The sequence below is a fragment of the Carassius carassius genome, chromosome 46 (assembly GCF_963082965.1).
Source record: "Carassius carassius chromosome 46, fCarCar2.1, whole genome shotgun sequence".
Lineage (NCBI taxonomy): Eukaryota > Metazoa > Chordata > Actinopteri > Cypriniformes > Cyprinidae > Carassius > Carassius carassius.
The window spans coordinates 18,042,239-18,068,704 of NC_081800.1; the positions used below are offsets into that span (position 1 = coordinate 18,042,239).

Below are 26,466 nucleotides of genomic sequence, written 5' to 3' on the forward strand. Positions count from 1 at the left end.
GACAAAATGTGGCAATGACGGATGTTCATTTAGAATGGGTGTTAATCCGTCCTCTCACTAAACATTAAAAAAAAGAAAAGAAACTAATATAATAAATATTACATGTGATCTTGAACCTATTTTCTGATACACCACAGGTTGACATACTGAGCAAACTGTATTTTCCTGTACTTTTTTGTTTGTGTAAAATAAAGTCTGACATCAAGTTAAGTAATTTTTCTATTCTTTATTTTACAGTGTGTCCAAATTGACGCTCAAAACTAATTAAGATACATGTGCTTAACATTTAACATCCTGAAAGAGGCCTTTAGTTGATGTTCCAATCACTGTGGAAATCAGTGGAAAGCATCGTTTCTCACTCAGGGCAGCTGATATTAGTATGCCTTGGGATGATTTGGCAGATAAATGTGTCTGGAATGGTTTGATCTGTATGTCATATCGTTCTCTTCATTGGGGCATGTAGCTGGAACCGGCTCATTACTGGTTAATGAGGCCTGAAGCATCCAACAGGTTCCCTCGATGCCCAAAGATGGATCTTCCATCACTTTCATTAATCTGTACTTGATTATGTATGTATCATGCAAATTAATATCTAAGTAATCTCATAGATCTGAAATTCGCACAGATAAAAGCTTTCGTTTGTCTGCTGTTTCATTCTCATTAAGCATTTTAAGCTGCAATTACCTTTTTCTTCCAGTTTCTGAATGTTGCATCTGGTTGTACTTCTCAAGATGTAAGAACTTTGCTGTAAATACGAAGCAAGATCACCATCTGCTCAACTTTTTGCTTTTAAATTTATTTTACCTTTGTTGTGAGGACATGCTTTGTTTTGAATCCGATGGCAGTTGTGGAGCACATATGGACATAATCTCTCTTGTACTTTCAGACTGACAAATCTGCTCATGTTTCCAAAGCACAATAGCTGGACTCACTTGTGCATATTTTACGCTTTATCAAGCCTGAGGCACAGTCGCGTTTCCACTGTTGGGCCAAAAGCCGGTGCTTGATCGTGCCTCGTCGGTGCTAGTCTGAGTTTTTTGGCCTGAAGAAAACTTTGGGTTGAAGCGGGCCAGCTAGGGCTAGAGGTGTGGTTATGAACAAAGGCGAAGTTTCTCCGCGTCTGGAGAGCGTCATCGCCGCGGATCATTTCATAAAGCTAACAGCTATAACACCAGCATTAAAAACTTTTTAAAATAAGTTGAGCTCAAAACTAAACCAATCATTAACCATTAATAATTACACTTATAAAAATGCTAATAACTTTTAATTGCATCAGGCTATTGCAATAAAACTGGTCTCAAAATATTCCCTGGCTTATGCCAACAACATAGATACCAAATATGCCAAAGTAAGCCGAACTTCCTGTCCGCCATTTTGATTTATGTTGAAAATCTACTTTTTCAAACTCCTCATCAACCGTTGGTCCGATTTTCACCAAAATTGAGACAGATGATCTTCACACTGTGCTGACAAAATGTTATGGATTTTGTATCGTTCCCCAAAACGTTTTCGCTTACCACAGCGACGAATTTTAGGCATGATGCAAAATGGCATTGAAGGTGTATCTCTGCAATGCTTTGGCATATTGACACCAAAATTTGTGTGTGTCATTGTCAAGTCACACAGAGTACACCAAATTGATTTGATTGAATGAGTTTTTTGGCCTGAAGAAAACCTTGGGTCGAAGCGGGCCAGCTAGGGCTAGAGGAGTGGTTATGAACAAAGGCGAAGTTTCTCCGCGTCCAATCATAAAATTGGTCTTGTTAGATTCAGGGAAACATGCCAAGTCGACTGATATCCAATTTTACCATATCGGCCATTTTGACTGTCAGCCATTTTGGATTTTGTGCTAAAATGCTGTATTTTAAGAACACATCAACAGATTGTTACGAAACATGGTATGGGTCATCAGCACAATGTCCTGAAGGAGTGTGAGAAGTTTTAAAACAGCGCCACCTAGTGGTGAATGTTTTTTCAAATGCTTATAACTTTGGGTGTGGTCAACTTATTTTCACGAGACTCATCTATTTGGACTCCAGAAACCTTACAGAGTCCTACGATACCAAACATGCTAGGTTTCGCCTTACGGTTTGTGTAGCGTGGTGATTTAGCTCTTAAAAACCATTTGGCTATATCTTCGAAACCGCTTGTCCGATCGAGACGAAACCACCGTCAGAAGTTTGGAAACATAGGTCGATAGTAAAATTTTAATGCCCAAATGCGAAAATATTGATAGTAAGGGGTAGTAAAATTCAGTCAAAGTCTTTTTTACGTGTTTTACGTGTTTTTCATATAAATGTCTATAACTCTGAAGTGAATTGAGATATTTTCATGCTAATAACTTTTAATTGCATCAGGCTATTGCAATGAAACTGGTCTCAAAATATTCCCTGGCTTATGCCAACAACATATGCCCCGTTTCCACCGCAGGAACTTTACCCAGGAACTAGGGACTTTGGCCTGGTACTCGGTGTGTTTCCACCGCAGGAACCAGGAACTAAATAAAGTTCCGGGTAAAAAAATGCCCCTCAGAAAGTCCCTGCTGCCGAGGTGGTACTTTTTCAAAGTTCCTGAACTTTCGGGGGCGGGACTTGGCCGCTAAACATCCTGATTGGTTGAGTTCACGCAGCATTGGTTGAGTTCAACCACCATTTATTCGGATCAACATTTTCAAAATATTACTGTTATTGTGTCATGAAATGTAATTTTAAAAGTATTTCAGGCGAGAATGTAGTTGTTTAAAACTCAAATCTGTGGTTTATTTATAAAGACAGCGCCTATTTAAAAATGTGTTTCGCCGATCTCAGAGACGGTAAACTCCACACGATCAGCGGGAGCTCAGTGATCATCTATCTGCCGAGAAGCAGCCTCTCCTCGGCTAGACCTTCTGATATGTGCCGCTGGCTCTGATGTCTCTTTAGTGGTTAAACATAAAATATGATTCAGCTGCGGGGTAAATCTAACAGGTTTTCTTTGGTCTGTATTCAATTTATCTAACATTATATGTTAAAATGAAAATAAAAAAGGCAAATCTATATAATATTTCGTTTTATTGTAATGGCTGTATATCCCTGAACTAAGTACATTTATGCAGCTGTTATTATGTTTATATGAAAACGAAAGGAGGCAGTGGTATTTGATATCCTATTTCGTTCTATTGTAAATATACTGAGAGGAAAATTGCAGTAGCCAAAGCGAGGTGAGTTCACGCAGCATTGATTGAGTTCAACCACCATTTATTCGGATAGTGTTCAAAATATTACTGTTTTATTGTGTCATGAAATGTAATTTTAAAAGTATTTCAGGCGAGAATGTAGTTGTTTAAAACTCAAATCTGTGGTTTATTTATAAAGACAGCGCCTATTTAAAAATGTGTTTCGCCGATCTCAATGACGGTGAGCTCCACGTGATCAGCGGGAGCTTAGTGATCATCTATCCGCAGAGAAGCAGCTTCACCTCGGCTAGACCTTCTGATGTGTGCCGCTGGCTCTGATGTCTCTTTAGTGGTTAAACATAAAATATAATTCAGCTGCGGGGTAAATCTAACAGGTTTTCTTTGGTCTGTATTCAATTTATCTATATGTTAAAATGAAAATAAAAAAGGCAAATCTATATAATATTTCGTTTCATTGTCTGTATATCCCTGAACTAAGTACATTTATGCAGCTGTTATTATGTTTTAATGAAAACGAAAGGAGGCAGTGGTATTTGATATCCTATTTCGTTTTATTGTAAATATACTGAGAGGAAAATTGCAGTAGCCAAAGCGAGTTGAGTTCACGCAGCATTGATTGAGTTCAACCACCATTTATTCGGATCATGTTCAAAATATTACTGTTTTATTGTGTCATGAAATGTAATTTTAAAAGTATTTCAGGCGAGAATGTAGTTGTTTAAAACTCAAATCTGTGGTTTATTTATAAAGACAGCGCCTATTTAAAAATGTGTTTCGCCGATCTCAATGACGGTGAGCTCCACGTCATCAGCGGGAGCTTAGTGATCATCTATCCGCAGAGAAGCAGCTTCACCTCGGCTAGACCTTCTGATGTGTGCCGCTGGCTCTGATGTCTCTTTAGTGGTTAAACATAAAATGTAATTCAGCTGCGGGGGGAAAAAAGTTCCTGGGGAAAAAAGTTCCTGGTACAAATGTTCCGGGTAATTTCGGTGGAAACGCGGCTATAGATACCAAATATGCCAGAGTAAGCCGAACTTCCTGTCCGCCATTTTGATTTATGTTGAAAATCTACTTTTTCAAACTCCTCAACCGTTGGTTCGATTTTCACCAAAATTGAGTCAGATGATCTTCACACTGTGCTGACAAAATGTTATGGATTTTGTATCGTTCCCCAAAACGTTTTCGCTTACCACAGCGACGAATTTTAGGCATGATGCCAAAATGGCATTGAGGCTGTATATCTGCAATGCTTTGGCATATTGACACCAAAATTTGTGTGTGTCATTGTCAAGTCACACAGAGTACACCAAATTGATTTGATAACAGCGCCAACTATTGGTCAAAAGTGTTAAGCCATTTAATCATTTTAGTAGTGGTTGTATTTATGATTTTTCGCCATTTCAATTACAATCATCCTAAAATTGCTTTAATTGCTCAATGTTGCATTGGTGTGATGCTTCATACTAGTGTTGTCACGGTACCAAAATTTCAGTATTCGGTACCGATACCAGTGAAAATCCACGGTTCTCGGTACCAATTTCGGTACCAAAGCAAAACACAAAAATATGCTAATTAAAAAAAAAACTTTTTAGCACTAAAAATAAAACCAATGCCATTCTTTATACTCATTTACAATTGTGTTTAAAGTTTTTCTACAAGTTATATAATTATGAAAAACAGTAAACAAGTTTCACCCAAATTTAATTTGTCTTTTAATTTATGAAATTTAAACACATTTTATTTTTGGTAAATAAAGGGGATTTGCTATTAAAATTAAAACATGGAAGAAATATTGTGATTTATTTCTTTAAAATATAAAGTTTTATAAATTTTTTCAACAGTAGTAGCAGTATCACATACATTTGACTAAATAATAGTAATATTTCTAGCACAATGCCTTTATGTAAAAATTTACTTTTAGGCCTAATGAATGCATATTTGTCATTTTAACTGAACTTAAGACTGGTGGGGATGCTTAAGATAGTTTTGGTCATTGAGGGTTTCTGTAAAAAAATAGTAATAGATCATATGAATTATTATTAAAATATAATAACTACTACTAATTCTACTATCATACTAATGTATATACAATGCACTATGAATTGATGAGCTGCTGGGTTCGTGAATATTAATCACGTTGTCTGCGTTTGGTCAAAATGATTTGCTGAAATCAAAACAGGGACGGTAAGAGATCAGCGCCAGCCAATTAAATTGGCATTTGTGCATTAGCTCCGCCCACTACCGGAGAAACCGGTATGTCTTCTGCTTCGAAAATGAATATGAATTATTCTAAATGAACTCCATTATTTTGACAGGAGAAGACAACACAGAATAGTTTACATATAGCGTCTCGATTCAGCGTGGTAAGACTATCGCTCTCTCTCTCTTTGCATGTGTGAGAAACAGCGCTATCAGTAAAGCGACGGTGAGTCGTGCGCCTTCACAGAGTTTACAGAGCATCAAATACAGGTGCGCTGTGCGTCCATTGAGATGAACTGAAAAGTTCAGATCGCTTGATAGAGAGAGAACTCTGAAGCTCAGATGCTGAAATTAATGCAAGCGTCATGCGCTTCGGTCTATGTAGTAAACAAACCCGCACGTCTCTGTCATTCATTAATTCACACAAAGACGCGCAGAACACGGATTCATATTTCAAACAACTTTTGCGGCTTAACATTTACAGATACTGGTCCATATGGAGATTGGATTTGATTAATTTATGCTAACTTTGACAAATTCCATGACTGTCCATCTTAAAATGTAAGTTTCATTTTCATGACTAGATTTTGAGATTCCGTCCTCGTTTTCTGCTTCGCGGAAATCATAGCGCTGAACCGGGTTTGAACGGGCCTCGGTACTACCGGTACTTAAAGAAACCTTTTGACAACACTACTTCATACCATGCTTAGCTCCTCAATTTGCCGGTGGAGTGCTTGGCCCAGTAATTGCTGCTTGCAGCTATATTCTTATTAGTTTTTTGATAACTTCTCTGTTAGTGAAATTATGGGGATGTGTGATGTTGTTCTAAAGAGGCGTGTAAAGGGCGGGTTTTAGTGAAGCGCAGTGGAGCTTCTGGACCGACGGTTGAAGCGCAGTGCAATTTTGGCCTCGTTGCTACTGACCCAATGCTAATAGCCCCTCCTGCCCCATTTAAAGAACTGGCTCGCACTGGTCTGACAGTGGAAAAGTGGCTAATGTGTACTCTGTTGTAAGAGATTTCAGCAAGCAATTTGAAGAAAACACTTGTAATTTTATATTCATGTCTTCTTTCTTGTCAGGAGACAGTTCCCTGCTTCACCCTCTGTTCCAAAAATACCATCCTGGCAAATCCCTCTCAAACCCGGATCACTGTCCAACCCGCCCTCTGTCAGCCACACCAACAGCAGTAGTGACATCTCTCCCGTCAGCAACGAGTCAACCAACTCCTCCCCCGTCAAAGAGGGCAACAGCTCCCAGGCCACCCCGTCCAGCCCACACTGCCTGAATGGAGACGTGGGCCTGGGCTCCATTCTTCCTCTGGATCTGAAAGACCAGGTCCGTATGGAAGTCCAGGGGGAGGAGGAGAAGAAAGAGGACGATGAGGATGAAGATGAGGATGAAGACGTGACCCATGCGGATGAGGAAGACCACCTGAGTGTGCAGACGGAGGACAGGAGAGGAGGCGACGGACAGATAAACGAGCACGTGGAGAAGCTGCGGCGTCCAGAGGGTGCGAGCAACGAGAGCGAAGTCGATTAGAAAGAAACTCCGGACTTCATCCGTCCATTCGCTTCTCTCAGTTTCATAAGAGTTCATTTAAGTTCTGATATCACACCCTCGTTGCAGTAAAACAGCTACTGTGAGCATCAATTAACACTGTACGAAAGCAGCAGGTGAGGTGGATTATGTTCCTTTCACTGCAGTTCTTTACCCTTTTGAATTTTAAACGTGCAAACCAGAGTGGCGGCACTTCTGCAAGCCTGAACAAGCACAGCAACAGAAATTTCTGGAAAGACGACAAGAGAAATATGACTTTTTTTAATGCAATCCATGCATTTCCCTTAAAATGCTAGCTAGCTGTTTTACTAGTGACTGTAGAACTCCAAAAAAAAGCCCATTTATGTGTTCCATAGCATTTCAAGTCAATACAAACGTCATAATTTGCAGTGTAGGGACTTTAGACACCATTCAGAGGCACCAAAGAAATCAGAAAGTTGTGATCTGAGATTGTTGGACTCGTTTCTATGCCATTTATTTTGTTTTGCTCAGCAGTTAACTAGTTCAGGCCGAACATTGTTGGATCAGCGTGTTTGTTGTGGTGGTATGAACCGGCGGTGGACCTTGTAATCTGTAATAGTGAAGCATTTCTCCTTCAGACATTTTGAGATTGTGTAGTACACCGGGCTGCCAGCAGTCTGTGTAATAATGAGGCCTTGTGTTTTGTGATCAGAGTGATGGTGGATTTGAGATTTCAGTGGGAGAAACAGAGACGGAGGGAAAACACATGAGAACGCAGACAATGAGGCGAAAGAGAAATGTGTTTTTCTCTGTCGTATCTCTCCAGTCTCCAGCAGGGTAGCTGATTTGGTTTATGAAGTATGTTAATAATCAAATGATCGACAAATAACAGATGTATTAGTTCATGCGGCTTGAAATGTCAAGGAGGCTAAAATCGGAAATCTAATACTGAAAGCCTGTTATATTGTATTACATGACAAACCCTCCAGTCTAAATTATGTAGGCCTCCTGCAGTGAATAATCTTAACATGAAACGTGCTGGGGTGCTGGGGTTTTGTAATTAAACTGTGTAAAACAATGGATGCTTCAGCAGAGATGCTTGACAGTTGTGCTTTTCTCTTTGGGGGCTTTTCTCTCAGAAAGCCCTAAAAGGATAAAAAAAAAAAAAGCTGAAAAAAAAATTCCCCGTGATGCAAACGGAGAGTAAGGTATGAATATTTAACTAATGAAATAACTCACTCGCCAGCTGATGAGAAACATAGCCAGAGAGATCCTGGAGTGAAAACTAGAGCGTCAGATCCACTGTGACATTTTCACTTTTAACAAATGACCTTCAGAGTAACCGGATTACAGTGCAGCCAGGTGAACTGTGGGTCTGTGGCACAATGAAAGAGCTCAGCTTGTCTGGAAGTGTGTATATCTTCTTATTTCCTGGACTAGGCTTGGCTTAACACTTACCCACACAAGAATAGCATATATTCATGCGATACAATGTCAAGAGAAACCGCGTGTGTTCATTTGATATGCAGAAAACAAAAGTATACATTTTGAGAAGACTTCACACTGCTCCTTACCATACAACCTCGTGTTAAACTCCAAAAATGACACCAAAAACACAATGAAAGAACCAGATCAGTCAGATTCATGAATGGTTTTCTATTAACCGGTTGATCTGGTTCACAAGTCACACTACACAGTTCATTCACGAAATCGGACAGATCATGTTCTTGAGTTGAATTCAATATGGCCAGAGTGGTTCTTCAGTTAACAGCTCAAGAACTGTTACAGCCTGTGTTTTTCTTTTTTGGAGCACAACTGATCACTATGAACGGTCATTAAATAACTTGCTCAAAAAACTTACACAAAAACCCATAAAAAAGGCTGTTTGGAATTACACAAAATTGAAAATAACTTTTTTTGAAGTGGTCAACTATCCTTCTAAAGGAATCCGTAAAGTCCATTTAATCTTGAAAGTAAGTTGCATTTATTGGTGTCAGAAATGTCATTGCAGAGTTACCAATAGTAGAAGTGAGAGGAAGGAAGGAAGACCATCGGCTTCAGAATAAGACTGAGTACGAGTGTGTGTGCATGTATCAGTTTTGCTTAAAACCACATTCATGAGTTCCTGCAACTAGCAGGTTGTTTCTGGTAGCATGGCGGCAGTGGCCTTTAAACAAAAGAGTTTGCTAATTTTAGCTAATCATTGTAAAGCCGCTGTGAGGTCTACTGAATTAAACATGATACAAGACACACATTCAGTGCCTATATCTCTTGTAATATTGCATTCTCATCTCCAACTGTTTTTATGATAGATTTGTTAGGAATCTACATCCTGCTGCTCAGTTTCAGCAACTCAGTTTAGGAATTTAAGCATTCAATCTCATTTACATGAGCTGTGTGTGTATGTGTGTGTGTGTGTGTGTGCTGGATCTGTTTTATAAGTAAGCTTACAACACAAATCTGTAACAGTTTATATGAAATGCACATTGTTGTATGTGGCTCTGTTGATGTTGTTGACACCCAGGTATTTGTCACACAGAAATTCTGGTATGAAAAGATGAATGTACATAATTGTAATAAATTTGAAATTTGACACAAATTTCCTTGTTGTTTTTTTGTTTTTTCTTGTTTGTTTTTTTGTTTTTCATTTGATCAGGAATAAATGTAACAATTCAACTTCGGTATGATGGTTTCATTGTGACAAAAAAAAAGAACAAAAATATGTTTAGATATAAGAAAGACGGCATAGTATTAATTAATTAATTATTCATTAATGTAAATTATTCATATATAATACATCCAATTATTTAGTATTAGGTGCTGTGCTGTTCCAAAATAGGCAAAAAGATTATAGAAATAAATTCATGAAATTTATATAAAAGGACAAATTATTTAATGTGAATTATTTGCATTTATATATATATATATAATTTGGATATTACATGAGATGCCAAAAGAAAATGCTGATAAATTCTGAATGGTATTAACTTAGGATTTCATCTTACTCTAAGGGCCCTGTTCCACTGTAGTAAGCAATACAAATATTCCAGTGCATTATCAAGTTTATGAATTTAATTTGTCTCTCAAGGTCTAAATGATCAATAGCCTTGCACATATTGATGTGGTATATAAACTTCTCAGAGGTTCAATACCGCATCCCTTTGTAATCCATTAACCTCTCCCCGGAGTTCAAGCCAGGCTCAGATTTTTAAGGGCTGCTGTAATAGATGCACTTGTACATCATTTAGTGTCTTATGGGACACGCAGTGCATTCCTGCCCAGAAAGCCTCCTCTAACTCCAGCTCTTTGGAATGGTACTGTAGGTGAGGCTTACCAGTCATCTTGGCACACCTTGACTCCTAGTAAAAGGGTATGATGCTCGAAAGCTTGAGCGTGGAACACAAGGAGGCCCAAGTCTGTGTATCTTTTCAAACGGAGGGAAAGAGTTTTTTTTTCTCTCTCAAGACTGAAGGTGTCTGTCGTGCTTTTGCAGAGACCTGGAACATTCAACTTCATCAGTCTGCTTTACTAAACGGACTGCCCTCAATAGGCTTCTGCTGTATCGATGTGTGCTGTACTCCATTGTTCTCCTGAACTGAGCACTCAGCAGGTTAGAGGGCTGAGTGTGTCCTTGGATCAATGCAAGGGTTGTTAGCATTGTAAAAATTTTTATTGTAAAAAACAATGTATAATGTATTGTTTGTATATAATTATTTGTATAATTTATTTAATATCTTTTTATAATTTATTGCAATTTAATCTCAATTTCTTTGCAATTTAATTTTTTTTTTTAATTTCATCATGGATGTCTAGGGGGTTGTGAGCCCTTGTTGGGTATCGCTGCTTTTGGAAGTACTTTTGTGCTCTTTGTGCTACTAATAAAACTAAAGAAACACACTTTACCCCCTAAAACATGACTTTCATCACTACAGTGCGGTCATAAAAAATGGAATTAGAACACATTCCATATTAAAGATATCAGGCAATGCCTGTCATACCTATTTTTATTTTTAACATTAGCACAGCAGGTGCCCCATTAAAGCAGTATCACTGGACTCAATCCCAATCGCAGGGGCAGAGAACCTTTCCAAGTTCTCTTAGCTTTGCATGAGAAAGGTCAAGCCTAATTCTACAAGGATGGACCTGAGGGGTGACTTCCTCCTTCCGTCTCAGATAAGATAAGCAGGAGCGCATGCAGTGCAGCATGTGTAGAAGGGAGCCTGTTTGATGTTGTGCTAATGTAGGTCCACACCTCTGGAACACCACTGGGTACACTCCACTGATGGACAGATGGTAGCACGCACCACGGGACGCTCACGCTCTATGCTGCTGGAATCAGCTGCGTCTGTCTGGTTTCTGTCATAGTCCTACAAAACATTTGGAAGCCCCCATACTTTAAGCAACAAGGGTAATTTGGCTCAAAAACCAAATTGTCTTATCAAGTGTCAACTAAGGCAAATCACAAAAACTTGAGTCCATGAGCCACAATATTACAAAGGATGAAAAATTGCAAAACAGGCCTGGACAGTATGAAGATGAAAAAAGGCGAAAAAGAAAAAAGGTTCCCATGCATCCTGGAAAACCTGGAAAATTGATGACTAATTTTCAAGAAAATTTGAGAAAATGTCAAATGTCCTGGAAAAGTTATTATATATATATATAAAAAAAAATGATTTGTGTTTTCCTTTAGCCAAGAACGAAGTTCAGCACTGGCTGAAACAAGTAATGTTAGAAGACTTTGGAACTGCCATAAATCGGAACTGGCCTATTTTTGCTCCAAATGTGGTCAGCCACTCTTCTGTTTTATTTCTGCCGATCTCTGTTCAGAATCAAGATTGGTGCATCACTTCTTACTTTTGACAGTGCGAACATTGAAAATTGATGACATTCTACTGAATGGTCAAATTTAAGAGAAGTATTTCAGTAACTAATCATTTTGGTTATTGTCAAAAGTAGGCTATTAATACTTCTGAACCAAGTCGATACTGAAATTTTAAAAACATAAGAGTACCTGCCTTTCTGCAGCACTGGTAGTACCAAGTACAGACTCAGTTCAGTACTCACTGATAGACAGGTGCTTTCATGCTTTTATATCGCTTTCTGTGAACAGTGATATGCAGTGGCCAATCAGATGTTTTTAAGTTAGTCAGAATCAACTCATTTTTCACATGACCCTTTTAAAGCAATACATAATTGAAAAATATTTCAATACATGTCAGTATTTAAAAATACTATTTTTGTTAATATTATTATTAACATTAATAATTAACTGATTTAATTTTATTTTCAAATGGTTAAATGAGAATACTTTTTTCGTCTTCATACTGTGCAGCATTTTTTGCAACTTTTATTCAGTTTTTGCATTCTTGCTTGACCGCACTTCTGGAAACTGGGAGTTGAGGTGAAAATGGGCCAAGGTCGCATGAGACTGCCTGCATAAGACCTTAGTGGGCTAAACCCAAGTGAAACAAAGTCTGCATAGTCATAAAGCACTTTGTCATCACTTATATGATTGTTCAATCGAGCAGGATTGCATTTCGCCTTGCTGTGTGGCTGCTGTCACTTGATGTTCCTCTGGCCCTGTTTCAACTCTAAATGGAACAAATACCGACCACCATCGTCATTATGCGGCAATCACTGTGGCTTTGGTGGTGAAAACAATGTCACGTCTTGCAGAGGAGGTATGGAAGAATGGAGGGGTGGGGTGTAAAACCAGAAAGAGGTAAGAAAACAATAGCATGCTGTAAAAGAGAAGAATAAATCTCTGGGGAGCGGAGAGCCCCTGGAAGTGATAATGCTGGAGACAATATTTATGAATTGGCCTGTAATGAGCCATCAGCAGCATGGCGGATATGAGCACACCACCAGAGAAAAATGCCCCGTCCTACACGGACCAGGGAGTGCATCCGTGTTTTAGATGGTAGAATGGATTATCTAGATGTGCTTGTCGCTTGTTGAGGATTTGGGACTGCAGGCGGTGACGGGGAAACAGGTGCGGCCCTTGCCAAGACTTGCAAATTAGACAAATCGCATGCGCAGTATCTGAAAGACGCCAGAGGCTCTGAGGAGGAAAGTGAAAGCGAAGCTCGACCTGTTACTGACTCTCTGTTCAGTTTAGGGACTCACTTGTCCTTTCTTAATGCAGTCTTTCTCTGTGGTTTACTTTCCACATGCAAATGCAGACTACAACCCTGGGTGGATGTGTTGGATGACGCTGGCGTGCTCCTGTGTGCTTCTATAACTCGACGCCTAAACCAACAGAGCTGCTTTTAGCTTAGAGCAGAGAGTTTATGCCTTAATTAAGACGATGAATACCACTGCTAACTTCCTCATCATGGTACCGGTGTAATTACACCAGCTCTGCTATATCCTGGAGCACAGCTCTTAATGACTGTAGAATAAGTAAGATGTTTGATGCCTGGAGAAATAACTAAGACTCTTGTACAGCTGGAGGGTTGCTCTGTCATTAACGTGTTTATTAAAGACTGTTTAGAAATGTGCTGCTTGCATAAAATTCTGTGTGCCTTGAAATGTTAGAAACAATTAAGCCATTAAGAGACACAATATGAGGGCAGAAATGTGGATTTTGTTTGGACTTAGATGCATCAAAAGCAATGTGTATTACACAGTGTTCTAACCACACACAACGTCATTTGGTTTTATTTCTAATGGGTCATCCTCTGTACCTACGCCCACTACAAAACTCTTAAGTTCAAAAACCTGCAATCACATAACTGCATTAAACATCAAATATCTTCTGACTGGCTGTGATAGTGTGGCGTAGCTCAGCAGTTTCATGTTTAGTGTGCAAAGACAAATTGCATGTCACTGAAAAAAGACCGTTAAGCACACAAGCCTATGTTTTGAGTATCAGAATTACATTTGGTGCATTCATTCAGATATATAGGGTCCTTCTGACTGACATGTTTAACCATCACACTTTCTTTGGAGGTGGCATTACAAGAGCGTGCGTCAAACGTTAATGCAAACATCACTTTACTTTCAACTATCTGCCACAAATTTGTACATTTCTGTAAAAGTTTGTATTAATGGCAAATTAAGTAAATGTGTTTACCTCATTTAATTCTATGTAAATAATTATATATTTTTAAATAATTAAATTATTTATATCATATTAGTTTATTATTCACTTTAATGAAATTAATACATTACTATTTAATAAATTATAATATGATATATATATATATATATATATATATATATATATATATATATATATATATATATATATATGTCTAGAAACATTTTTCCCCTACATCAAACATTTCATTATTAGTATCATCAGCACAATCTTTCCAATCTTCACCTCTTCCATTCTGCAAATATCACGTTGCTGATGTACTGGGTATAACTTGACAGTATTTTAAGTGTGTGGAGTGAGGAGTCCAGTGTGTTATCAACCATCAGCATAATGTGAAAGATTAGCACAAGCCTTGTCCACCTGTTTTCACTTTTCCTTCCATGAAGACTGCAGCTGCTGCACCAAACAAGGCATTTTAAAAGCTCTCATTTACCTTGAGCGGGTTCACAAGGATGCATTGGGAGATTCTGTCATGTCCTTACAGTCATCAAGCAAACACACATAGCCGTTGGCTGTAGTGTCGGAGCAGAAGTGTGGAGAACTGCGGAATGTCATCATATCCTGTGTGGTTCATCAAAAGAGCCGCTTTTCTAATTCTCTTTGTTCCCCCTCAATCAAGTCTGATTTAAAAATCAGTTAATTGGACCGAATCGGAAGCTGGCTTTTATTTCTCCCTCCCTCTGTTTTTTCATTCAATAAGGTTCAATTTGAAAATGGTCTGGTTTGTATCCTTAATTTATTAACGTTGCACTGTGTGCAGGTGCATCTAATCACAAAAAGCAGTGCACACACACTCTGGCAATGTGAAATATCGCGATTTATTGCGTACATTTGTTTGATGTTTTCCAGCGTTGATTGCCTGGACGTTTGATTTCACAGGGCCACGTCTCCATCTGTATACACGATTTTCTCTAAGTATTGAACATTTTCATCTTTCTTCAATAGAAGCTAATTGGATTAAGTTTGAGCAATATTCATATTGCTGTGCATTGTGCCCCTGCGTTTACGGCTGCCTGGCAGCTCTGTTTTATAGCTCATGTTCCTGCCGTCATCAAGGCGCTAAGGACCACATTAACCATCTCCACTCATTCTCAGCAAGCCTGCTGGGCTTTCCTCCGCAAGAAAACCCACCAATTCTCTGTGGAATCGTGCTAAATTAACCGAATTTACAGCTTAGCACTTAAGGATCTCCTTAGTTGGTAAGTAAATGGCCCTCGCTGGCTTACACATGTGCATGTGTGCGAGAGAGTAATGCCTTGTTGCTCCCAATACTATAGTCATAAAGATCTGAAACAGAACTCCCCATGCTCCAGAGATGGCTACTCAGCCTTCAAACAAACTGCATGTTATCTAACCGCTCCCAGCCAAAGTGTGCTAAAACCGTTTTATTTCGTCATTTGCACATATTTTCAATCCTATGGTGATTAATCCTTGTGTTGATTAGAGATCGCACCATAATCAGGCCTGCACAGAGTCTGTGTGCGCATTGCAGAAAGCACTACAAATATATGTGAAAATAGAGCGACCAGCCCAGTGGCGGTGTTTCACAAAACCATAGGGAATGGCAGTGGTATGAATCTCGACCCGACGATTGTGTAAGGTATAGCGACAGCCATACGGAAATGCCGCCTTCAAAAAATATTACACATGCCCGCTTTATTAAAATCTTTGTTTAATTTGATAGAGCCTACTTTCAGCCAGTGGCGCAGAGAAAGATGTAAAGTGCAAAGGCCGGTCAGAGTCTGGCTGGTTGTGATGTCACGGCCTGCCTGCCTCAGCTCAGGAATATTAAGTTGTTTCAACCTGGCATTGTACAGTATATATATTAAATACATATATGAATGTATACATCAAATGACAAACAAACCCCTCCTTTCACCAATGAGAGTGTTGTTATAGAATATGTATATATATATTTGGTAACACTTTACAATAAGATTCTTTTTTTTAACAATTACTAAGATTATTTACTTTAACATTATTAAGATCAAAATTTGTGTCTGTTAATATTATTTTATTGGACCTGAGCAAACATGAACCAACAATGAACAGTTGTATTTTTAGGTTGTACTTTATTTTACTGTGCTCTTGTTACAATGTAATTATACAAATTAGTACCGAGTAATATTAATTAAGTACTACATGTACTTACTATATGGTTTGGATGAGGGTTTAGGGTTAGTTGCATGTAATTATGCTTAATTTATTGTTATTACTGTAGTAAGTACATGTAATATGTGTAACAAGGACACCGTCAAATAAAGTGTACCCTATTTTTGTTAACTAAAGTTAAAGATTAATAAATACTAAATCTATATTATAAAATAATATAAAATCTTATTGTCAAATGTTGCTAAAACTTTATATAAATAAGATTTTTGCAGATTCTTACTAGGTTTTTATATATTTCATATTTGTATTTAACTACCTATAACAAGGGCTTTTTTTTATTTTTGTCTAATAATATTTGGGTTAGAAATTATCTTAAATCACGGTTGGTTACATTTACGTTTATGTTAAGTTACATTTACTGACTAACCCACAGAGTAAGAACCTGTTATCACTTGCACAAAATTGCTTATGAAAGATTGACACTTTGGAAATTTGACCCAGTGAGTTTGTACGTGTGCATCTTAGACTGAAATTCTTCACTTGTTTATGTGCAGCTGTGCAGTAAAAACTTGTGGGATTTTGACAGGTGCGTCTTTAGTTAATGTTCAGATAAGTGGATATTAAATCATTCTGAGTTTTGGATTTGCTCTTTTTGCTTTTCAGAAATACTTTCTACTGAATGAGCTTGTTGTGTCTGACTACACTCATTTAGAGTCATATTTATGCTGAAATCTCCCGTGATCCAGAACATAATTGAGCATTTCTCCTCATTTCAGTAGACATGAATACAGAGAACAGCATTTGTACATAGCGGGCCTGTGACATTACCGCCAATAAGGTCTTGTTAAAGTTAAATTGGCTGAACGTGTGTCTAATTCTCTTTTTCCTTTGGGGTCCCTGAACTTTATTTTTTACACAAGCAGCAGCTGCTACCAGAAACCTTTTTTTAAACTCTGACCAAAGTCTCTTTAAAAAAAGCAATGCATGAGTGGAAATGGCAAAATGAATATGAATGCCAAAGGTTACGAGGAAATGGATGAGACTTACAGGCACAACTAAAAACAGAACAATGCTGCAATTATATGGTCAAATGGAATGATTCTTTCAATGTTTATGACAAGCATATGAAATGTGATTTGTAACTAAACAACTGTACACTTCTGAATTGTCGGAAATACACAATTGTTGTAATATGTTTGTGGGTGTAATGCAATTGAACAATCCAGTAAGAAGCAAAATGTACATGGCCTTCCTGTCAACTCAATTGCTTGAAATATTATGGTTGATTCTTGTGCTTCTTAATGGGTTGTGGAGATGATGTGTGCGCACCGCTGCTCTGACATATGTACAGAACACCTGTCGCATGTTTCTGGGCTCCATTGTGCCTCATGCATTGCTGCTGCTGCGGCGTCTCACACAACCTGTTCCTGGAACATCAACCCTCAGTACGAGTCAGATCCGGCCCGCTATGACTGCACACACGGCTCATTATGATGGGAATGAAAAAAAAAAGTCTATAGAGATGAGACGTTCATGCAGTGGTATGTATCTGTTTCATGTGAAATCTGTCAGATAAATAAGCACAATATAAGAAATTAATTATTTTAATCCTGCATGTGGTGGTCCCACAAAGTTTTTGAACTTGTGTAAAATGAAAAATATATGAATTTCATTGCAAATCAAGTGCACACAGATAATGCTAGATTTTTTGTTTTTCAGAATTAACTTTTTTGCAATGTCGAAACCTATCTACTTAAATTTAACACATTTGTTAATATATTTCATTATATAAAATTATTTGTAATACACACCTATACAAAGGATAATTATTTAGCATGAAACACTCTCTCTTTCTATACACACACATTTTTATATAGAATTACATTATTAATTTAAATTTTTTGGGTCTTCCCTGTTTTGCATTAAAAGCATGCTTGTGCTCCCTTTGAAATAGATTTATACTTGATTTGTCATTTGATTTCTTATGTAAACAAATTCTTGCATTTTTAACTGTGGTTTAAGTGTTCAAATCTTGTTTGCAACAATTTACATAATCGGATAAAATTTATACAACAAAATCAGGAATTATTCTGTCTTTTTTTTCCCCTCCCTTATAATTTAGACAATAAGGTGATCTGTTGTTTCAACAGCAGCCTGCACTAGTTTAGAGGTCGTTTCCGTCTGGTTTTTGTGTAATATAATTTCCATAGTTGTCTTTTTCAAGATTATATGCAGGATGCCAGCTGGCAGACAGATGGTGGTGGCTTTACACGTTTTTTATTTAAAGACACATCAGAAGGAAGAGGAGGGTGAGGCAAGAGAACAGCTGCAGCGAGTGGGACAGGACGGTGTAAGCTGGTCAAAGCGAAGAGCAGCCTGCACAATGAAAGAAAAGAATGAAAAACAAACACCATTTTAAAGTGCTAGAAACTTTCCTGAAATGCACCAGAGAGCATTTGTTTCCTAAATATGGCTCCATGGCTATGTCAAAGTCAGATTTTTATGAGCTATTGTTTGCACACACGTATTGAATTTATTGTATAAAATTCTTGGTCTGTAGAGAAAAGTAACAAGGATGTTAAAATGTCTTCCTCAGTCAGAGCAGCGTTCCTGGTGTCCTCTGTGTTGTGCCACAGACCCGGGGTCTTGTGCCCTTTAAAAGTCTCAACGGGAGGAGGGCTTATTAACCATACTCTCGTTACCTTTCTCTCTACAGCGTAGAGAAAATACAGATATAGATGACGTTGAGAAACACTGTGTGGAACATTTGCATTGTTATAATAATTAGAATTTCTTTATTTTGACTTTTTACAAATCCTGCTATTTTACACGCATAAAATGTAATCAAGTGCACAGTATCTCCCAGGCAAACAGCTGCTTCAGTGTCAGTCCTGCGCTTTTGCACTTGAGACCAGAGAACAAACGGCCTGTGAGATGACCATGCCATATGCAAAATAAATAAGTTCAATTAAATAAAAAACAAACACCAAAACAATAGCAAACAAAGCGTTGTGGATGGTATTAAATTATGCAGATATTGTTATTGTGATATACAACTTTGAAAATGATGACTTTGTTGCGTAAAAGGTAGAAATACACTCCAATGTTCAGTGCTACAATAATGTGACTCGTATAGATTTAATTACCACTAATTCCTCTACCACTATGGGGAAACCATGGTAATAACAATAAAAACTCACACACACACTTATATACAGTCGCACTCACACACATACAATCAAACTATACTGGTGTTAGTTCCGTTTTTTACTTTTTATTCATTATTTCTTCTTTTTCCATTTTCTTTTTAAAGGAAGCTTTTAATCAAAAAGCATTTTTGTTCATATATAGTTTTTACAGAAGAAAATACTATACAACTCCCCCCCCCCCCCCCCAAAACAACATTTTCGAAGATAACCATCTACACATTTAGTTAAGTTATGATAGTTCGTTCAAAGCGATGTTTAGGAAATCATTCATTTCCTCACCACACTTTTCCTTGTTTATATTCAATGGAGGCCAGGCAAACAAAATCATTCTTTTTTTTTTTTTTTAATTCAGAGCGAAGCACTGCAATATTTTCCTCTGTATAGAATTTATTTAAATTACAGTCATCATTAGTGTTACTCGTTAGGCAAGCCAGGTTATAGCATGCCTGTTTCATATTGAAATCATCCAATCTTGGAAGCAAAGAAAAAAAAAAAACTTTTTTTTTTTTTTTTTTTTTTAAATAAAACAGAACAACAGTTCTTCACCACACTGAAGACTATTTGTGCATCAAAGCAAAGTGAACTAAACCACATCATAAAGCAAATTCCCTGTTAAAAGATGTATGCCATAATTTCAAAAAGTAAAAATGAACCTAAAAAGTGAAAAAAAAAAAAAAACTAAAATTTCCTCATTGCAAGGTCACATAAATATTAAATAACTTATTATTGGAGTGAAACCACAGCTGTTGTAAAGAGAAAACAAAAGCTTGAAACAATGTTGTCTGTCTGTACAATTCATAAAATCACACACTTTCCATCATGGTGCCTTTGTGATGCCTGCCCTCATTCAGCCATCGAGAAAAAAGTCTATCTCCACGTTTCCTCTTCTTTTAGAAACAGATATTTGATGCTTCTGAAAAAGAAGCTTGAAAAAAAAAATACAGTCTCCATCTTCAGACTTTGCTGCCACTATTTTTCTTTTCATGCTACAGAAACTGCGAAGGGAAAAGGAAAGAATAACAACACCTATACACATCTTTTCCCTACATTCAGAGACACTTCACTCCTGCTCTGTGTTTGATGGACACTTTAGGACATCTATTTGTGGATCATAGACAAAGACATAACTGTAATCTCCTCCCATTCACACTGGGCAGTAGCACCATCATTACATTACAAAACTCTCTGAAACAAAGGGGCGACAACTCTCACCATTGAAATCATCTGGTCATGCCTGTGCAATTAGAGAATAATGCAAAAACAAACAAACAAACAAAAAGCCATAGTAATGCAATCGATGTAAATAGAGGCTTGAGTATCTGCTCTCATCTATATAAAAAGTGCACTATTATTATGCAATGCCAGATGGGTCCTCATTGAGAATAGGAGAAGGAACAGAAATCGTGTGAGGGCTAGCGTTCACTGAGATCAGTGCTTTATGACCTGAAGCTATGCAGTCACTGGTCACTGTTTGTTTGTCCTGAAGATGGAGGCGAATGTCCACATGGAATGGAGCCTATGACACCCCGACCATGACAGCAGGTTTAAGTGAGAACTGTAATAACTCTAAATAATAATAATAATAATAATAAAAACAAATGATCAACGGAGTCAAAGCACTGATGCAGGCCCCTGCACTTCAATAATATTATCAATAATAAAAATGACACAAGGTGTTTCTGAATCAATTATCTGAGCAACATTATTTATAAAATATTTCCTGCAATGTACGCTTTTCGTCGCTTTTGGGTGGGTACGAGGGTCCTGCAATCCAGTGACTGCAATTAAAATGTACATTAGCATCCACACACATCTACTTTATATAGATAGTCATATATAGAGAGATTGTTTTTCCTTTTTTTCCACACACAAAAAGTAACGAATGAAATCAAATAAATTAAAGTCAAACATGCACACACAAGAGGTTTACACAGCCACCCATGAGTAAAAGAGGGCCTCGTCTGTCTATTTCTCGGTTCATTTTTTAATGCATAATTAAATTAATAATGTTGGTCATCGTGTAAACATCATAATAAATCATTTTGGGCCTTCACTTTTCTTGTAGTTGGTTGTTTTCTTGTCATCCGCTGCGTCTCTAAGCATGATAAATGAGGCCACTCAAACTTGCGTTTGTTCAGGGAATTCATAGTTCTCCTTCTACAGCATAGATTAGGGCTCATCCTCCGGCTCCTCTTTTTCTAGGTGGGAAGTCTCGGTGTGGTTCATGGAAGCATCAAAACTCTCTCCATTGTCTTTGTCTACTTCTGGCTCTGGCATGGAATCTTCATATGAGTCTGTATTCATGTTCTCCTCTGCTTCTTCCTCTTCGTCGTCTTCATCATCATCATCATCATCATCATCATCCTCCTCCTCAGCAATCAGCTCTTCCTCAGGTGATAGGTCGTCTTCGAGATCTCCAGATGTGCCGGTATTGTCGTCCTGAGGGTTTCTCAGGCCCATTGAAGCAGCAGCACCAGAACCAATGGCCAGGGACTGCTTTTTGCTCAGGTCCATGGAGTCACTGAGGCCCAACCCAGCAGCGTTTTTCAGGAAGAACAAGGAGCTGTTGGTGTCCATCCCAAGGTTCAGAGAGCTGTCAAGGTTGACTGCTGAGCCTGGATGCTCGTACTCATTGTTGGCCCCTGCCGAAGCGAGGTACATGGCCATATTGTTGTGGTTCAGCCCTGGTGTGCCGGGTGATGTTGGGGGCATATTCATGGGCATTGGGGGTACGGCTAGACCTGCATGGTGGTGGTGGTGGCCATCCTGGTTTGGGGAAACAGAAGGCAGCTCTCCCCTCTCTTGCTTCTCATGCTTACGCTTATGGGAATCCATCTGTGACATGCCCACCACTGTGTGCTTGCACTCTGGGTAAGTGCAGTGGAAATGTGAGCACTTGAGCTTGTACTTGCAGTCTGCCACCTCGCAGTCCACGCTGGAGCTGAACTGACAGAATCCGGCGGCGCTGATCACGTCCTGCTTGCCGTGGTGCTTGCGGTGCGCCGTCACCTTGGTGCTGTCTGTGCAGCGGAAGCCACAGCGCAGACAGTGGAAGTGGGTGCTGTTGCCGGAGAACTGGCAGTCAGGGAAGTTGCAGCACAATGAAGACTTGAAGCGCTTGAAGTCATCCAGGACCAGGTTGTCCACGCGGTCGTGGTGCTGGGCATGCTTGTACATGTGGGTGCGGCCGCAGAACTTGTAGCCGCAGTTCTCCCGTGTGCAGTGATAGTGGGTTACCTTCAGGGAAAACTGACAGGTCGTATCCTTGCAGTCCTCATAGAGGTCATAGCGGCGGAAGCCTTCCAGCATCATGCCTTCATCGAGCATCTTGCGAGATGAAGGAGTCTTGCGGCGCTTGCCGAAGGGTGACATGTCCTCGATGATCCAGAAACGTTTCTTGGCGCCAGCTGCAGTGGGAATAGAGATGGTGTTGCCTGTTTGCAAAAAGAACATATACGGGTTAGACTTCACTCATTACGATGAGCAGCAAAGCAATTCTGCAAGAAGGTGTAGCCACATGCGCCCTATCAAAGCTACCCACAAAGGTTCCTCCTACATCGAAATAATATACAATGTGATTCCATGCCATAATCAAACAGAGACAGTCCCATTTGCGTAATGTACTGGTGACATTTTAACATGATTGTCACGTCTAGGTATTGGGAGAGTTCAAAGGTGCTCCCATACATATGGCTTTATGGGAGAGCAGGATTCCCTTCCATTAGCCTGAGGTCAGTGCTAATGATGTGCACCCTGTCCTGGCCAGCAGGCATCACATGACTCTATTGAAGCCTGGCATGATTAAACAAACCCTTTACAGCAGGCTACTAATGGACAGTATTTTAGAAAGTGGACCTAATGGCATGTGTGCAATGTACTACACAAGAATAAAACCACCACCAGAGTGTTTTGTATGAACTATACTGCATGTGTAAAATGCTAAAGAGTTGTAACCAGCTAATGCTTTGTAACTGCTAGCCCTAGTTCAACTCACTGTTACTCTAGAGCTGCAGTGTTCAGGAGGAGAAAAGATAGGTACCTGCAGCATCCTGCACTATAGGGACGTCATTTTTAACCGAAGACGAAGTAGGAATGATGGGGCTGAAAGCTGGTGTGTTGGTTGGCATGACAACACTCCTAGTGGCTCCGAGAGAGGCGCTGAGCAGAGAGTATGACAGACAGGATGGGGAAAGGAGATATGGGAGCGAGGGGTGTGGTGGCCGGAGAAGAGCCAGAGAGAGAGATGGAGGCTGACTCTGGAGCGCAGGGCGATGAGGAGGTGGAAGTGGAGGTGGTGGTGGAGGTGCAGACTGAGAGGAAAGAGGAGAGTCAGCAGAGGTAGTGGTGGCAGGGACCTGACAGCCTGGTCCTACAGAAACACGGCGCCAAGGAAGGATGGTAACAGAGACAGAAAGGTACAAGACACAAGGGTGGGGAGGTAAAAAAGGGAAAGAGATCAAGTAATGAAATAATGAAAACCAAATGGTAACAAAAGTCAGACAACTGCCAAAAGCAACAGTGATGAGAATGGAAGATAACATTTGAAATCAAACAGTGAAACTATAAAAATCAATTCAGTGAAGGAAAGCTCAGATTGAAAGAGCAAAAGCCCAGATTTACAGTAAAGGTGCTGTAGCATTGTAAGCCAGTTTCCTAATTTACACCAGTGAATTAGACCCATCACCCACCCCTTCAATCACACAAGCTCTCTCCAAAACCTCACACTCCACAGACAAGGACTGACAGGCACCGACAAATTATCTGATTGGCTAAAAACATTGCAGATTATTTTTTGCTGTTTATAGCGACTAGGGTTGTCACAGAGTTCCCAGGACACCCATTATAGTGACATTTGTACATTTTGTGTGTCATATTCCAAAACTTTATCACTTCCATCACTTTAGGCAACTTTAAGCCTAGAGAAAAATGGTCAATAACTTCTGCTATCTCAGTGTGTGGCTGATTTAAATGACAGTAGAGATGAGAAAAGTCTGGGATGCCTCACTTATGTAGTCGACACGGGGATGGCATCAATCTTAGCTGTGTGTGGAGGACTATATAACAAATTTAGTGCTTTATGGTGGAAAACATTTAGTAGCTTTATGAGTCTGCTACAAGGAATACAGTGAGAGTTGGTGCAGGTTTTTTATATTTCTCTTCTTAGGGAGGGACAGAAGGCCAACACAAGGAATACAAGAAAATATGCTCTGATTGACAAATAAATCTCTAAATATTTGCTCCACTGGCAAAATTGAGCCTGTATTTTCATTCAATCCCTTTCATATATTGCCAACCATATGAGGCTGAAAATGTTGATTGTGATGATCTTGTTACGGAGGTTGACTCACCTGCTGGCGAACTATCGTTGCCCACGGGGGTGCTGGTGCAACTGCGGTCTTGGTTGGAGGACTCTGAGGAGAGACCCAATGGGCTTCCTCCAACAGTGTAGTCCATGTAGTCATCATCTTCCTCCATCATGTTGGAGAAATTGGGGTTCAGATTAGGGTGGCTGCCTACCCCACCGGATGAAGCTAGACTGGCCATGTGCTGCATCTCTTCAGGTCGACTGGCATGAGAAACCACCTAAAGCACAACATACCAAACAATCCAATAAATGCCCAATGGATAAAATCAGTTTCATTCAAGTGGCAGGCTTAAAAATATATACATTTAAAGTAAAAAGTAAAATTTGTTATACATTATATGTGCTTATGGCAGTGACCTTCAGAAGGTGACATAAATTTCTTTGTACCTGGGAAGAAACTCTGTCGAAGTTTTTACCCAGCATCCTCCTCATGTGTTTGCGGGCATGGGAGGTCATCTGGTGCTTGAGCAGGAAAGAGAACTGACAGCCGTCACGGATACAATGGAAGTGGCTGTTAACTTGGTTGTATTTGCACCCTGCAAGAGACGAGCGACAAAATTAACTTGAGCAAAGACCGTCTTCATCGCGCCTGGGTTTCAGGGAGAACATATATCACGGAATCTCAACAAGGTAATGAGGACATTGTGCTTCCGTCCCGCGCCTGCATAATGCGGAGAGACAGAGCAGATGAGTCCAGTGTCACACTGGGAAAGTCGAACCTTTTCAAGATTAGACCTGTGGTGCTCTTTTATTACAATGACATCTTTTATTCAATTTGGAATTTACATAAATACATTCTGCATTTGGAGAAGCAATAATGCACAACCCTGCAAACCAAAGTAAACACACAATTATAACCATATTAAATTCATTTTTCATGACCTATCTGTTGCTGGTGTATTTCCTCCCCCTCACGCCTGTCCCTTTGCCTTTTTTTATTATATATATTTTTTCTACACAAAGGACCCTACAGATTTTAATTGCTATATGTTTTCAAATTTAAAGACTGCCTCCGTGTGCTAATCAAATATTGTAGGGAGCTCATAATTTTATCGTGAATAATGTGTGGTTAAATAATTGGAAGAGTAGCATTCAGGGCAGGTGCGGGCTTGTCCGTTACCATGGCACCAGTGGCGCCGCGCAACAAGCCGCCTATTGTAAGACTGCTTTAATACACAAGGGTGATATACTTTAAAAAGGCAGAGTTGAGTAAATATGAGCACATGCTGAAATATCAGGGCTCTTGTGCCACCAGATCCTGGTAACCTCATCACCGGTGTTCTGTTTAATGTTGCTGCCATGGATACTACTTTCCCAGTCCAGCTGAACCATCAATTCTTTATGACTCTATGGCTTGCTTTTGTCATATGTCCCCTGTTTATGCCACTAACAATGCAAAAGGAGAGATCTTATACTTGGTGGAGATTTTTTTTTATACTTTCCACTCCCTCCTTTTTTTACTTTAAAAATAAATTGTTCACTCAAAAATGATCATTTACTCAAGTTTTTTTTTTTTTTGTTTTTTTATCAAAATGAGAGTGGCACAATTTTTGGGTGAAGTCTCCCTTTAAGGGGAGGGGAGTAGAAAGAAAATAAAATACAAACTTTTAATCTGCCTGCTTGTGATGATGATCGAGGCTTGAAAAAGAGGAACACAAACAGACTGAGCACGACAGGCACCGTAATTAACAAACATATGTAATTGCTCATTCCTGACAGGTTAAATATACCCAAGAAAACACCCTCTGTTTGATTGCCTACTATAAATACTGAAGTATTAATGTAT

The 26,466-nt window shown here is 39.1% G+C and overlaps 2 protein-coding genes across 7 annotated transcripts in view; one reads left to right on the top strand and one right to left on the bottom strand.

Annotated features, from left to right (window-relative positions):
• pex14 (peroxisomal biogenesis factor 14) overlaps nucleotides 1-9,491 on the top strand; it is a 79,019-nt gene extending 69,528 nt beyond the window's left edge. Inside the window, exon 9 of the mRNA XM_059541332.1 lies at nucleotides 6,454-9,491. Coding sequence (XP_059397315.1) covers nucleotides 6,454-6,913 — 460 coding nt within the window. The 3' untranslated portion in view covers nucleotides 6,914-9,491. The remainder of the gene's footprint in view (nucleotides 1-6,453) is intronic.
• Nucleotides 9,492-19,360: 9,869 nt separating this feature from the next.
• Nucleotides 19,361-26,466, bottom strand: part of casz1 (castor zinc finger 1) — a 198,757-nt gene continuing 191,651 nt past the window's right edge. For 5 of the 6 annotated variants that reach the window (XM_059541317.1, XM_059541318.1, XM_059541314.1 and 2 more), the window contains 4 exons: nucleotides 25,068-25,216; nucleotides 24,664-24,898; nucleotides 23,355-23,684; nucleotides 19,361-22,749 (listed from right to left, as the gene is read on the bottom strand). In XM_059541317.1, coding sequence (XP_059397300.1) covers nucleotides 21,485-22,749; nucleotides 23,355-23,684; nucleotides 24,664-24,898; nucleotides 25,068-25,216 — 1,979 coding nt within the window. In that variant the 3' untranslated portion in view covers nucleotides 19,361-21,484. The remainder of the gene's footprint in view (nucleotides 22,750-23,354; nucleotides 23,685-24,663; nucleotides 24,899-25,067; nucleotides 25,217-26,466) is intronic. The other variant, XM_059541320.1, reaches the window with a different exon arrangement.